Source organism: Papaver somniferum, unplaced genomic scaffold (genome assembly GCF_003573695.1).
Source record: "Papaver somniferum cultivar HN1 unplaced genomic scaffold, ASM357369v1 unplaced-scaffold_15, whole genome shotgun sequence".
NCBI classification, from domain to species: Eukaryota; Viridiplantae; Streptophyta; class Magnoliopsida; order Ranunculales; family Papaveraceae; genus Papaver; species Papaver somniferum.
Window position 1 is genome coordinate 740,101 of NW_020624376.1, and position 13,973 is coordinate 754,073.

At 34.9% G+C, this 13,973-nt stretch overlaps 2 protein-coding genes across 2 annotated transcripts; one reads left to right on the forward strand and one right to left on the reverse strand.

Moving 5' to 3' along the window:
- The first annotated feature begins 3,350 nt into the window (after nucleotides 1-3,350).
- LOC113335691 lies at nucleotides 3,351-4,134 on the forward strand. The gene is made up of 2 exons (XM_026581711.1): nucleotides 3,351-3,371; nucleotides 3,441-4,134. Exon 2 carries the CDS (start codon nucleotides 3,461-3,463, stop codon nucleotides 3,935-3,937), a length of 477 nt encoding a protein of 158 aa, XP_026437496.1. The 5' UTR covers nucleotides 3,351-3,371; nucleotides 3,441-3,460; the 3' UTR covers nucleotides 3,938-4,134.
- Nucleotides 4,135-4,447: 313 nt separating this feature from the next.
- Nucleotides 4,448-11,322, reverse strand: LOC113335800 (aquaporin NIP2-1-like). The gene is made up of 5 exons (XM_026581840.1): nucleotides 10,851-11,322; nucleotides 10,507-10,731; nucleotides 5,311-5,505; nucleotides 5,038-5,099; nucleotides 4,448-4,954 (listed from the first exon to the last, which is right to left on the reverse strand). Exons 1-5 carry the CDS (start codon nucleotides 11,100-11,102, stop codon nucleotides 4,681-4,683), a joined length of 1,008 nt encoding a protein of 335 aa, XP_026437625.1. The 5' UTR covers nucleotides 11,103-11,322; the 3' UTR covers nucleotides 4,448-4,680.
- Between the last annotated feature and the right edge of the window lie 2,651 nt (nucleotides 11,323-13,973).

The following is a 13,973-nucleotide window of genomic DNA, read 5'->3' on the forward strand; positions in this document are numbered from 1 at the left end:
TTTTTTTTTTTTTTTTTTTTTTTTTTGGTGGATTGAGTTTTATTGTTATGCTTAATAATCACAAATGTAAATTATTTTTTGGTTTCTGTGCATTTATTTTTGCATGATTTGAGTTTTATTATTAAGCATCTTATGCTTTTTATAAAAATAGACACAAATGTAAAGCTTTATTGTATGGGTATTTATGAGATTTTTGAAAGAATACAGGATACATATATAAAAATATCCATATTTCAAATTATTTAACATCCGAGTTGTAGGAGGAAACTGTAAGAGGAGTTACACAATCTTGTTGAAGTATAAGGAAACCGTAATGCCATGGGTAAGCATGCATCCTCATTGGGTTTAGACTACTCCTTCATGATCAGAACCAAATAAAGAATTAATCTAGTTTCATCCCTAGTTAGTAAGTTCGCGAATGATTCGCAAATTATTCGCGAATTTTTCCGTATCACGAATTTTACCGTTTTATTCGCGTATGTTTGCAACTCCGAACCCAAGTCGCGTATTATGTGGCATTCCCGAATTATTCGCGAACCGTTCACGAATTTTACGTATTCCGAATGATACGTCCGCTTAATTCGTCATAAATTCTTTAGCTTTTACTTTTCAAAGACTCCACTTTTTGGGCTTTACTGCCTTCGGAACATACACGACCGAATATTAGACGTGTTGTAATTTTTATGAAACAAAAACGACTGAAGAGATTTGAAGGTGAAGGTGAGAGAGATCTCAAACTCACTAACCAAGCATCTAAACCACCATACGACGTCCTCTTGGATAACTAATGTTGTATATATTATTAATATCATCATATTAAGTTTATTTTTTCTTTAAATAACTCACACATATGCATAAAAATTGGTCTATGACCTTATAAATACAAATTATTTGTTATATATAGATACCGAATTTTCAGAGCCGAACTCACATTTATAAATCGAATTATACACGTACGTATGCCGTTTCGAATTACTGATGAATCACGTCCCGTTGACCGAATTTTGGACCGAATCTGGATTTTACAAAACCGTATAATACTCGTACATTTGCCGTTCCGTACGTTTACCGAATCCCGAATTGCTAACTAGGGTTTCATGCACACAGAGTTTTTCATTTTGAACTTAGTTTTAAGTTTAAAAGTTATGGATGAACAGTGGGTCGATGCTTCTAAGAATTCATACTATTTTCAAAAAAATTTGTATTAATCCAATTTGGAAAAGGAATATGGATTTTGAAATTTTTAATCACGGTATTGGTTGCAACAGCCGAAGTGATAGACAAAAATCATCATTTTGCTGCAAATCTTTTTAGGGGGCAAAATAACAAAAAAATAGACTTGTGTATATAGCATTCTATTTTTAATTGGGTCTAAAAAAAGCTTTGAAGCTAGCTGGGCAGGGGTGCAAGTGCACACCCTTGCACTACTCTAGCTCCCCCCTGCCGTTAACTATCCCCAGTTTCTCTATTTCACCAAATATTATGGCACCAAAGGCATACATAATTTGTTCCTCCAAAACCTTATTATGTGATAAGGCGCTCTTTTTTTTTTACATGATTCTCCTACCAAAAAAAAAAACCAAGGACTATGAACAACAAATCTTGAGAAGACACGTCCATTTTGTTTAATTATTTTAAATTTTGTTAAGCTCTTTTTTTTCCCATTTGTTTTATTTAGTCAAATACTCTTCCAAATGTTACTTTTGTTGTATATTCATTTCAAAGGATGACATAATTTGGATATATGAAAGTGTACATTAAAATAACTCTCAAATTGTTGATTACTTATACGAATACCATATATGTTATCCATGTTATGGTATGGAATAAAGTACAAGCTATATATCTTAGCAAGCTTTTTAACCTGGCTTCCAACCGTTCTACCAACGGGGCGACATATGGAGAGGCATTGTAAAACATCAGCATCATGTTCATTTTAGCCTGGTGGATAATGTTCTTCATAGACTTTTAAAGAAGAAATTATCAAGTTGTTGCTTTAGCTGGTCGGTACTTTTGATGATGATGTTGTCTGGGTCATAATCACGATATGAAGTAACTTGAAGAAGACCGCAAAGGAAAACTACTTCAATCTGCAAGTAAAAGGAGGACATGGAAGGAAAAAGAAAAAGAAAAAAGGACGTCGTTGCCGGGGATCGAACCCGGGTCATCCGCGTGACAGGCGGGAATGCTTATCATTACGAGGGATTTACTATTTAGTCCAGAAAACCCGATCCAGATTACTGGCTAGTCCAGCTCCAAAAAATATTTACTTCCTAGTCCAAAAAAGTTTTGAAAAGAGTAAAATTACTCTACTAACCCAAGTATATAACATTACGTATAATAATAGAATGTTACTACATATTACATATGTAGTGTACTAGTTACTACTAGTATACTATTATATACTAGTATTAACTAGTATGTAGTATGTAGTAATAACATATGTAGTATGTAATATACTAGTAGTAACTAGTATGTAGTATGTAGTATACTAGTAGTAACTAGCTAGTAGTAATATGTTATGTAGTGATACTACATATTGATATGTAGTATGTTATGTAGTATGTTATATATTGATATGTAGTATGTTATATATTGATATGTAGTATGTTTGATATTGATACCACATATTGATATGTACTATGTTATGTATTGATACTACATATCAAAAAAAATTGTTATGCATTGATACTACATATTTTACTACAAGTACTAGTATACTAGTTTACTAGTATACTATATTATAGTAGTATACTAGTATACTAGTTTAGTATAGTAAAGTAGTTACATAATTCACTAGTAACAACAAGATATTTTTGTTACTACTAGTACAGTACATATTAATATGCAGTATCACCGTATTGATACTACTAGTAACATTTACATGTGTTAATACTAATTAAACCTGGAAGGGTGTTTTAGGAATTTATAAAATACATTTTATAGTCTCCACGAAATTTTTGGACTACAGAGTAAATAATCTAGTCCAAAAATATGTTTTTGGACTAGAAAGTAAATCTTTTTTAGGGTGGACTAGTTATTAACTGGGTCTGCTAGAACTGGACTAGCCAGTAATTCCTACTACCACTAAACTACAACGACTCGATTTGTGATCGTTTTTTAAGCACAAGCTTATATCATTACGTTCATATGCGTACTTTCCACTCATGTGAGGAGAGCTTTTACAGTCACGGTTAAACAGCTATCATTATTAGAGTAAAAAAAAAGGTCCTAAATCCGAAATCTAACAGTAATTTAGTTCTTATTGAACTCGTATTAAGAAACCATTATAAATAAGGAAAGCTGATTCTTAATTGTCTTCTCAATTCTCTCCCAACAACAACAAGAAGAAGCTTGCGTTCCAATACAAGGTATAATTTTTTGTCTACTTCTTTTTTTTCGAGTTCTGCGTATTAAACTGTATTTTATTTTTTTTACAGAACCATCACCACCTCAAGACATGGCTGAAGTCATGCCTGAAGTCATGCAGCAAACTGTTGCACAAATTGGTGGCCGAAAACCAGTAGTTTGGTTGTTTCAGAAGGATTTAACAAAAAGCGATACAATACGCCAACATGGAAGGATATTCATATCTTATATTGTGAAAGAATATCTGATACCGGCTGAGATTAAGAAGCACCCGGTTTTTAAGGGTGTTGAGAGTAATAGATCAAAAAAGGAGAAGGAAGACTACTCTGTTACATTGGTTGAACCAGATGGAGAAACATCAGAAATTGATTTCAAGATCTGGTGTTCTCTGAGCAGCAAGGGTGATCGACAACTTGTAGGTGACGGCCAACCCGTCTTGACCGGATCCAAGTGGAACGCATTGGTTCGCAAATACAACATGGTAGTAGGAACTAAGTTACAGTTTTGGTGTTTCAGAAAGGCAGATTCAAACGAGCTTTGTTTTGCCATGAATAATAACGATGAATAAAAAAAATAACATGGAAAATAAACAAGGTTTGCAGATGCCAGCCATCATCAACTACAGCAAACATGATGGTGTTCTACTTTTTCGCAATATTTTATCGTAATAGCCAGGAAGCACTGTTTTAATCAATATCTAAAAAGGATCCGTATGAGATTTGGTTGGTAACCTAGCAACATGCTAGGTTACCAACGTCCTATATTTATCTGTCTTTTTTAACATAAATTTTAATTATTTCATATAGTACTTGTCATGCCGCCTATTTATAAGATTAACTCTTCTTGAGCTAAGATAATTTTGACTACTGAACCATGAGCTGAAACACATTTACTTTTCGTTATCATATAGACACGCTCACAAACATATATATATTTATCATGCGATGTGTGAACTTACATCCTATGAAACTTTGTTGTTTTTATGAAACTTTGTTGTTTTGGGTGGTTAATGTGACTAAGAGTTGAGACTAACTTTCTTGATACACAAACAGTCGTACCAAACCAAAATGACAGCGACTTACAACAAACAAGAACCTAGTTATTATACTGATTAAAGTAAAACTGAAGCAGTTGAACTAGAACGTAGTTATTATACAAACAATAAGCAAACACTCCACACAAGGTAAATTCTTACAAATACAACCGATAAAGTGCGCGTCTACACAAATAATTATGTAGGAACCACATTAAGCTGTAACTTCTGCACATGGCTGCGGGGAAATGTATACGGAAATAGGATGAGTACGCGCGCTAAAGTGTTCGCGGAGGATCTTCATTTGCAATCTCATGATGTTCTTCATCCTCCACATTGCTTATTCGACCACTTCGACCAATCCTGAATGACGATGATCCAGATTTCGCAGGAACTGTCTTATTTGAGTCTCGTATTATATTATAAATGGATGCACCTAGTAGCGTCCCAGTTAGGGGTCCAACAAAATACACCCATAATCCTTTGTAATGTTTGCTAGCTATGGCTGGACCAATCGTCCTCACGGGGTTCATTGATCCACCTGATACCGGCCTAATTCAAAACCAACATAATTAAGGATTAGTGTAAGATTTGGTTGTGTTGCATTGATCCAAAGTAATTAATATTAATCATACCCAGCTAAGATAGAAGTGATGCACACTGCAGAACCAACGGCTATCCCTGCTAATTCTCCAACCTGCAACATAATAATTCGGAAAGAAATGATAAGTGACAATAAGGTAAGCTGCGTGACCTAAGGTTTTATTGCCAAACCCATCTGCAAGATTCATAATGATACAAAGCACGAACTAAAACCTGTAGAATTCTTATTCATCGTTTCAAGAACTCACCGAAAGAAAAAAAAACACTTGGTGCTTTTCAATGAAAGCAAAAAAAAAAACACTTACTGCTTTGGTATCAGTCGCAACCGCGGAAGTGACAAACATCATGGAAAATGTGACAACAATTTCCATGACTAAAGCCTGGAGGTCAGTTCCAGATGGGGAAGTAGTTCCAACATTTTTGATTGGGTGCAGTAATTTTAGAAGGGTAAAAGATGCAACCAATGCTCCAGTTAGTTGAGCTGCAGCATAAACAGGCACCTACATACAAACAAATTGGAGATTGATTAATTAAGTAGAAGCTTTTGCTAGCTAGTTAAGACATCACAACTATTTCATTAGTTAGCTTCTATCGTCCAAGGTTGTGAGGACACTGCAATGCTAATTTTGTGTCCATGTCGAACACTCAATTGGACTCGAAAAACACCGGACACTTGGCTGACATTTGTGGAATGGAGGGAGCATAATTCCGTTTTACATTTTTTTATTCTCGTTCTCAGTTTTAGATTCGGCTTGTAATTTTTATTTGCACACTTATTCGGTTATTCCTCTCCGCATGGATGGTCTAGTTTTTGTACGTATTTTAGAAAATTGTGAAGTTGTTCCTGAGAAGACACGTCTTTTATATTTAATTATTTTTTATTTTATCAAACTCTGACATTTTCCATTGTTTAATCCTTTTAATCAAATTATTTTCTTATTATTTATTATTCTAATCTGAAAATTGTACTTCTTTCAAGGATGACATAGTTTGGTATATGTTATCCATGTATCTTGGCTAAGCAATTTAATGTGGATTACAAGTCCAGCCAACCGTCCTACCAATCACTCACGGCATCAAACGGCTACTTGACTGACTTTTATATTGGAACAGCTTCAGTTTGTATTTCTTTTTCAAACATATTTTTTTCGTTTTCGTAATTTGTTGTTTACTGATCAATTGGCCTTGGCTCAACGTTTCTGACGTATGTAAAGTCGCTGAAATCCACTAGCAACGTCTTCGCATTTTAACCACTTTTACCACTGACATCATGCATGTACAAAAACAAATTTACTGCAGTATAGACGGGAAAAAAAAACAAAAAATTTAAGCGAACTGTGATGAGTAAACTTTTTCAAAATCGTTCAGACAAATTAAATGTTTTTTTTATCGGGCTCTATGGCATTCAGGTAGGTTATTCCATTCTGCAAAAAGGGTTCATAACTTCGTCATCTTCCTTTCTATCTACGTCCAGGCAGTTTTGGAATCTTTATTCGCACCGCTTATCTACAACTACTCGCGCAAAGAGGTTTTCCACAGATTTTAAGTTTTTCTGAATTTTAATCTTTTATTTAGAGTACAACCATCCTCACGACCACGCTCAACTATCATCAAAGGGGAGGTGATGATTAAGAATTCACTCGTTACGTTTTGTGCTTCTAATAACTTCTACTACTAACATCATTTCTATCAAGCATGTACTATCCCGTTAGTCCACTAGATTGCAGCAGTAAATGACTTAATTAATCATAGTATTTGGTTTATTTATTGGTTATTTCGGTGCTAACGATGATGGCCACAATATATGTAATGCACCGTCCCAGAGGTTGGTGGCTGCGGCGGATGCCTCAGAGAGAATTGCTTCAAGTGATAATGGCTTTCACCTTTCTTTCAAGATTAGGGCACGACATGGGCAGGGCTTGTTGAGATTTTTAAAATTATTTTGCGGCTTTAGATATTAGACTTCCTAGTTTGTTTTATAGTTTATATACTTTTTGATGTCACCGTATACACATTATGGTTGTATCCTTTTGTACTTTGCCTTGTTCTTTCTAATTCAAATCAGTTAATTTACTGATCAAAAAAGTTAAAAAATAAAAATATATAGATACGACGGCCGTGTTAAACGATAGCACCAATTTGGTATTTTTTTAAATTTCCGATAGTGTAGTAGTTGCTTGCGAAATTGGTAAAATAAACATGCACCTGTTTCCAAGGGAAACAAGGGTGTAAATTCACGCAGGCCAGGCCGTCCGGCCCAAAAACTAAGACAGACCGGACAGGTTAGGCTTAATATTTATGAGTCCGTAAAAAAATTTAGGCCGGACAGACCGGGTAAAAGTAGATAATTTGCTACCCAAAGACCGTTCAAAGCCCGCTTTTTATATGGACAGGCCAGATCGAGCCGGACAGGCCACTATTTTGTTAAGTTTTCAAATGAATGGTATTAAATGTATTTATTTTTAATACAATATTCTGTCCTTTCTAACATTGGATACCGTAAGTGATAGTATTATTTTATATTTAAATTATAATGACAAACTTTTAATTTTAGTCTATAATAAATAATTAATTAGAGTACAATAAACTTTCTATATAAAAATTTATTACCATTAATGTTTTGAAAAGGCTAATTATAAGTAAAAACAACTATATATTTTATTTTTCTTGACACAAAATTGACAATTATAAAATGGTAACTTTTAAGTCTTTTAAGAGGATATTAAATGATTAATGGCACATAGAAGGCTTTCAGGTCGGGCACTAGGCCGGGTATCAGACCGGGCATCATATTAATTGCAAAGTCCGAGATCGCCCAATTAATTAATCCAGGCCAGGCCAGGTGGCCCATGACGGTCCATAACAGGCTTTGGGCTACTTCGGGTACAGGCGGACTCGGGCGAGTACAGGCAGGCCGAGTATTTTCGGGTATTATTTACACCCCTAAAGGGAAATGCCTTATGGCAGCGAAAGCGCAAGTGACGGCGGGGTTCATATGAGCTCCAGAAACGTGACCGACGGCGTATATCATAACTGTCTCGATAAGCCCACCGACAACAGAAGCTCCCAACTTGGAGAGTCTTCGTTCATCACTTTCACTCAGTGATGCTGCTCTACAATTTGCAAAAACTAGCAGAAATATATACTGGATATTTTTGGGAATCATGCTCTTCACTGTGCCAAGGATGTTGGGATCAAGTTTCGACATGATCATGTACGTGACGTTGTTGTTGACATTTGTTGCAAAGCTAGTGTGTCTGTGCTAAAAGAGGCGGCTCTTGGGCTTCTCTTTGAAGGTAATAGATACTTACGGCATGCTGATATTCTTGTTCTTAATTGGGAATGGCCAAGATATTTGTATGGATGTTACAGGCGTCTCTCCCTTCACAGGCGATGGTGTTCGCGCTTTTGTCACAGGTCAAGCTATTGCCAATGCTGTTTTGCGTAAACGCAATAAATACTTGGATCAGTGCACTTCTCACGGTTATGGGTTAGGGGTCCTAGCCTTTACCACGTTGGGGGAACTTGGGGATGATACTTTGTGTTTTTTTAAGAGATTGAAAAATTGTCTAGTTTGTAATGATGTCGGTGGGAAATTTCTTTTTTATAGACTAGGTGTTGCTATTCAGAAGGGAGTTGGTGCTCAGCTTGTTGCTAGGCTACCAACAAAGGTCCTGTACGATTCTATCGATTGATTTATTGTTTTTGACAAAATTAAAATTTTCTTATGATTGTTAAGAAAAATTATCTTACTTAACCACTTTTAAATATATATCTATATAATTTTCAAACCAAAAATCAAAATAAAATTAAGTAATTTTAATATTTGTTTTTATTTTTATTAATGAAATGGTATCATAAAACAGTTTGAAAATAAAATACATAAAATAAAAAATTGATTATATATATATCTAAGGATAATTTTTGTCATTTACAAAATAAAATAGGGACAAAAAAGATAAATCAAACATTAAATTTTGGTAGGACCAAAGCTTATGTTTTTCTAGCTTTTAAAAGCTCCTCCTCCCAGCTTTTGAAAATTGAGGAATTTGGAAAGTGTTTTGGGTAAAAAGCACTTTGATTTTTTTTACCAAACACCAATTTCAACAATTATTGATATATATAGATTTTGAAAGTGCATTTGGAAAAATAAAAACATTACCAAACTCAGCCTAAAACAAATCTCTTACAGGTGGGTTGTTTACTTTAAGCGGTACGCCTGGAACCATTGTTAAAAAATATGTAAAGTTGATCTTGAGGACACGTCTTTTCTATTTAATTATTTTTTATTTTATCAAACTCTGGCATTTTTCATTGTTTAATTTGTATAATCAAATTATTTTCTTATTATTATAATTTTCAAATTTTACTTCTTTCAAGGATGACATAGTTTAGATATGGAGCCTTACATGTTATCAATATCATATGTTATCTATGCATCTTAGCTAAGCTATTTAATGTGGCTTACAAGTCCAACCAACCGTCCTACCAATCCATCACGGCGTCTCACGGTTACTTCACTGACTTTTGTATAAGAACAGCTTCAGTTTGTATTTCTTTTTTATTATTTTGTTTGGTTCAACGTTTCTGACGTATGTAAAGTCGTTGAACTAGCATCGGTCTTCATATTTTAATCACTTTTACCACTGACATCATGCATGTACAAAAACAATTTTACTGCAATATAGACCGAAAAAAAACCGTGATAAGTAAATTTTTTCAAAACGGTCCAGACAAATAAAATTACTTTTTGTCGGGCTCTATAGCATTCAGGTAGGTTTTACCAATCCGCGGTTCACGCAAATTGGGTCATTTGTCCAAATATTTTTAAAACATGGTTCAAATGGGCGAGCAAAAATTAGTATGGGTGAAATGGGCACCAGAAAAATTAGAAGGATGAAATTGGATTCATCCTGACTTAAACTTAAAAAATAGCAAGGATGAAACTGGATGCATCCTCATATAAATTAAAAATAAAAAAAATATTATTAACCAAAGTTAATGTTGGTCTTTTTAACCAATTTTGTGGTTAATTTACTGATCAAAAAAGTTAAAAATAAAAAATTCACAAAATTTGTTAAAAAGACCAAAATCAATAATTCCTGGATGAAAAGGACATTTAGATTTTGATATTGTTTAAATGGACAAAAATGTAAAAATAGCAAGGATGTAAACGGTTTCATCCTACCCATTTTCAAATATTTTTTTTATATTTAATTTACATCAGGATGCATCCAGTTTCATCCTTGCTATTTTTTAAGTTTAAGTTAGAACGAATCCAGTTTCATCATATTACTATTTTTTTGGTGTCCATTTCACCCATACTAATTATTACTCGTCCATTTGAATCATGTTTCAAAAATATTTGGACAAATGATCCATTTTCAGAAAAAAATATAGATACGACCGTCGTGTTGAACGATAGCACCAATTTGTTTTTTTTGTTTTAAATTTCCGATAGTGTAGTAGTTGCTTGCGAAATTGGTAAAATAAATATGCACCTGTTTCCAAGGGAAATGCCTTGTGGCGGCGAAAGCGCAAGTGACGACAGGGTTCATATGAGCTCCAGAAACGTGACCGACGGCATATATCATAACTGTTACGATAAGCACACCAACAATAGAAGCTCCTAACTTGGAGAGTCTTTGTTCATCACTTTCACTCAGTGCTGCTGCTCCACAAGTTGCAAAAACTAGCAGAAATGTAGCTACCATCTCTGCCACTACCTGTTGATATATACATACAACCAAAAAACGATATTTCAAACTATTCGACTATCACTGCTGCAAGGCATTGATTATATATTTTAACAACAAAAAGGAGGTGGTAACTCGAACTGGATAACCTTTCTCATAAAGCCTGGTGGATAATTTTCTTCATACACTTGGCGAAATAAATTGATGAATTTCCACGATGACGCTGATGATGTTATCCTTTTAACTGGTCGGGCTTCCAGCACTATTGATGATGATGCCGTCAATGAAGTCCCGGTAGTAGGAAGGACGACGTCGTTCAGGGCTTTATGATGATATTCATAATCATTAGCTGGTGGTGAGTAGTATTCCGGCTTTACTGGATAAATATCTCCACTCTCCATTTCTCTAGTTCGGAAGTAGCTAGCTCTAACAAGAGAAGTAACTCGAAGAAGTGCTGGGGAGCTGGCGCAGAAAGATAACTAGTACCAAAAAGAAAACACTATTGGAAAATCAGAGAATTTACATGTTAATGCTGAATTTCTTCCCAGCCTGCATATAAACTCAGCAAGGAGGATGAGTAAGGAAGAGAAGAATCATATAGAAGGTGGTTTGAGTTGTAGAACAACTAGGTCTGTACCACCTAGCTTTTATATACAACTCTATGATGTTTGCAATTAGTATTTAATCACATAAATAAATCTTAGAATTAATATTTAACCTCTAATCCATTAAATTTTATTATCTCTATCGATTAGTATAATGGCGTTTGCTCACGTACTCAAGGCTTTACCTGCCTGCAAGTGCAGAGAGAGACATTTAGAATTAAAATTGCAGGAACGGTCAGCAAAAACAAAACCAAAACAAAAACGCCTCTGCCGGTGGAATACTTACTACTATACATGCAACAAACTCATGACAGGTACACGCGATTTCAACATTTTCTTTGCTGCTTGTGGATTACAATTTGTTTGCATAATTTCAGTTTGTTTTTCTTTGAGGGCCAAAACTTTAGTTTAGTAGGCAGACATAACAAAGTTACTTTTCGTCACTATCATCTTTACTAAAAAGGAACACTGACATGCCTATGCCATTATGTTCTTATGTGTATTTTCCAGTCAAAGTGAGGGGAATTTTTCCACTCCGGTTAAACACGGAAAGACAGCTATTATTAGAGTAAAAGTAAAAACAGGGTTCTAATTCCTAAATCTAATAAAACAGGTCTAAACAGTAGTTTAATACTTGTTGAACTTGTATTAAGAAACCAATGCAAATAAGGAAACAGCTCCAACTATAAATACTAGCAAGATTTGATAAACCCCATTCCGTTCCTCTTGATTCCTAGCTAATTGTCTTCACAGCAAAACAAGGTATAATTTTTTATTTATTTTTTTTTTTATTTTTTTTCTTCTTCTAGTTCTTCGTTTTAAGTTTTGCATATTACACTGTGTTGTTTTCTTGATTCTTGCTATCTTAAAGTTTTAGTAAATTTGAAGGCCATTTATGTTCATATTGTATACAGGCAATGGCATGTCCGAATTCATTGAGCGGAGAACAGCTATTTGATATGGTTGTGGCTCTTCCTAAGTATTATGAATTCGGTATCTTAACAGAAAAAGAAAAGAGAAACGAAAAGAACAGAAAGATGAACGATGAGAAGCTTTCCCGACGTCCCTCCAGGAAAAAACCATATGAAAGGAATTATCATGAGGGGAAGAAAAGAGAACTGTCTCCAAAAAGGAAGGTTTCCGGATTGGAAGCCAGTAATGCTGAAGCTGTTGATGTCAATGCATATGCTGAAGCTGGAGATGGTAATGCTGCATACGCTGAAGATTGTGATGCCAATGCTGCTGTTGATTATACTGGCAAACAACTAGTACTTTACAGAGAAAAAGAGATTTCTGACGCGGAAAGATCTGGCAGTGAGGAATTTTTTAGTGACCATGAGAAGATGGAATTTCTCCCAGTCAATCTTCCTAAAAAGAAAAGATCAGTAACGCCGCCGGTTGAAAAAGATGACCATCTGCATGAACCAATAGATGATGATGATGCATCAGAGATAACCGATAGCGAGTACGAAGAAGATGAAGAAGAAGTAAAGCCTCAAAAGAAGAAGGCTCAAGGGAATAGAACAATGAGAAATAAGTCGAAATCAGCAGAACCAGCACCACCTCAAGACATGTCTGAAGTCATGCAGCAAACTGTTATAGAAATTATTGGCGCAGCGCCAGTAAATTGGATTGATGAGAAGAGTCTAACTATGAGTGATATTTCACGCCAACAAGGAAGGTTATTTATACCGCTACATGTGAAGAAATTTTTGACACCTGCGGAGCTTAAAAAATACTGTTTTTTAACGGGCGGTAACGATAATAGTACTAGAAACACGGACAAGAAGGAATACTCGATTACATTAGTTGAGCCAGATGGAAAAGCATCAGAAATTGATTTCAAGATTTGGGGTAGTCTGGGTAAAGGTGATAAACCTGGTAAAGGCCAAGCAGTCTTGACAGGCTCTAATTGGAATGCATTGGTGCGCAAATACAACGTGGTACAAGGAACTAAGTTGCAGTTTTGGTGTTTCAGAAAGGCAGATACAAACGAGTTTTGTTTTGCCATTAATAACAAGGTATAAAGAAAGCATGGAAGATTAGCATGGTTTGCCGTAAAATTTTATCAGTCGTTTTTTAATAGTTTTACTTGTTTTATAGTACTCGTTGGGACTTATTCACCTCTTCTTGAGCTAAGATAGTTTTAATCTTTACAAGAACATAATGCATAGATTGCTATTAACTTTTTGTTATGAAGCTTTAGTTGCAGCATTTGAGATTTATATGGTTGTTAAGTTACTCTTTCACTTAATGTGTTTTTTTTTTTTTGTCAAATTGGATTGAAAATGGGCATTCACTAAGAAATTAAGTGAGTGACCAGACTCACAAGGAATAGGATATATATAGGCATTCACGTGGATGTATATAGGTAGTCAGCTCTTGAGCAAGGGCTACAACAAGAAAACACCAAACTGCCCAAAGACTTGACTGCTTGTGGGCAAAAAAAAAAACGCTAGATTTCTAAGAAAACAGACCCCAAATAACAACAGGAATGTCGTTGCCTACACACGCCATCCCAGTTACTAGCGAACTCAAAGGATAGCCAGTCCGGGTTTTGATCCGGCTTTTCCAATCTCTTCTTGGCTTGTCCTATTTTTCAACCACTGACAGATCCTATTTATACCCAACCAGGGTCTAAAGTATAATAACTTCACTATAACAACT

Bases quoted from the DNA above. Each gene is read 5' to 3' on its own strand.
- LOC113335691 (XM_026581711.1), top strand. From the start codon at position 3,461: ATGGCTGAAGTCATGCCTGAAGTCATGCAGCAAACTGTTGCACAAATT.
- LOC113335800 (XM_026581840.1), bottom strand. From the start codon at position 11,102: ATGGAGAGTGGAGATATTTATCCAGTAAAGCCGGAATACTACTCACCA. The intron at 5,100-5,310 runs GTAAGTGTTTTT...ATTATGTTGCAG, and splicing joins TTGCGACTGATACCAAAGCA to GTTGGAGAATTAGCAGGGAT. The intron at 4,955-5,037 runs GTATGATTAATA...GTTTTGAATTAG, and splicing joins ATCACTTCTATCTTAGCTGG to GCCGGTATCAGGTGGATCAA.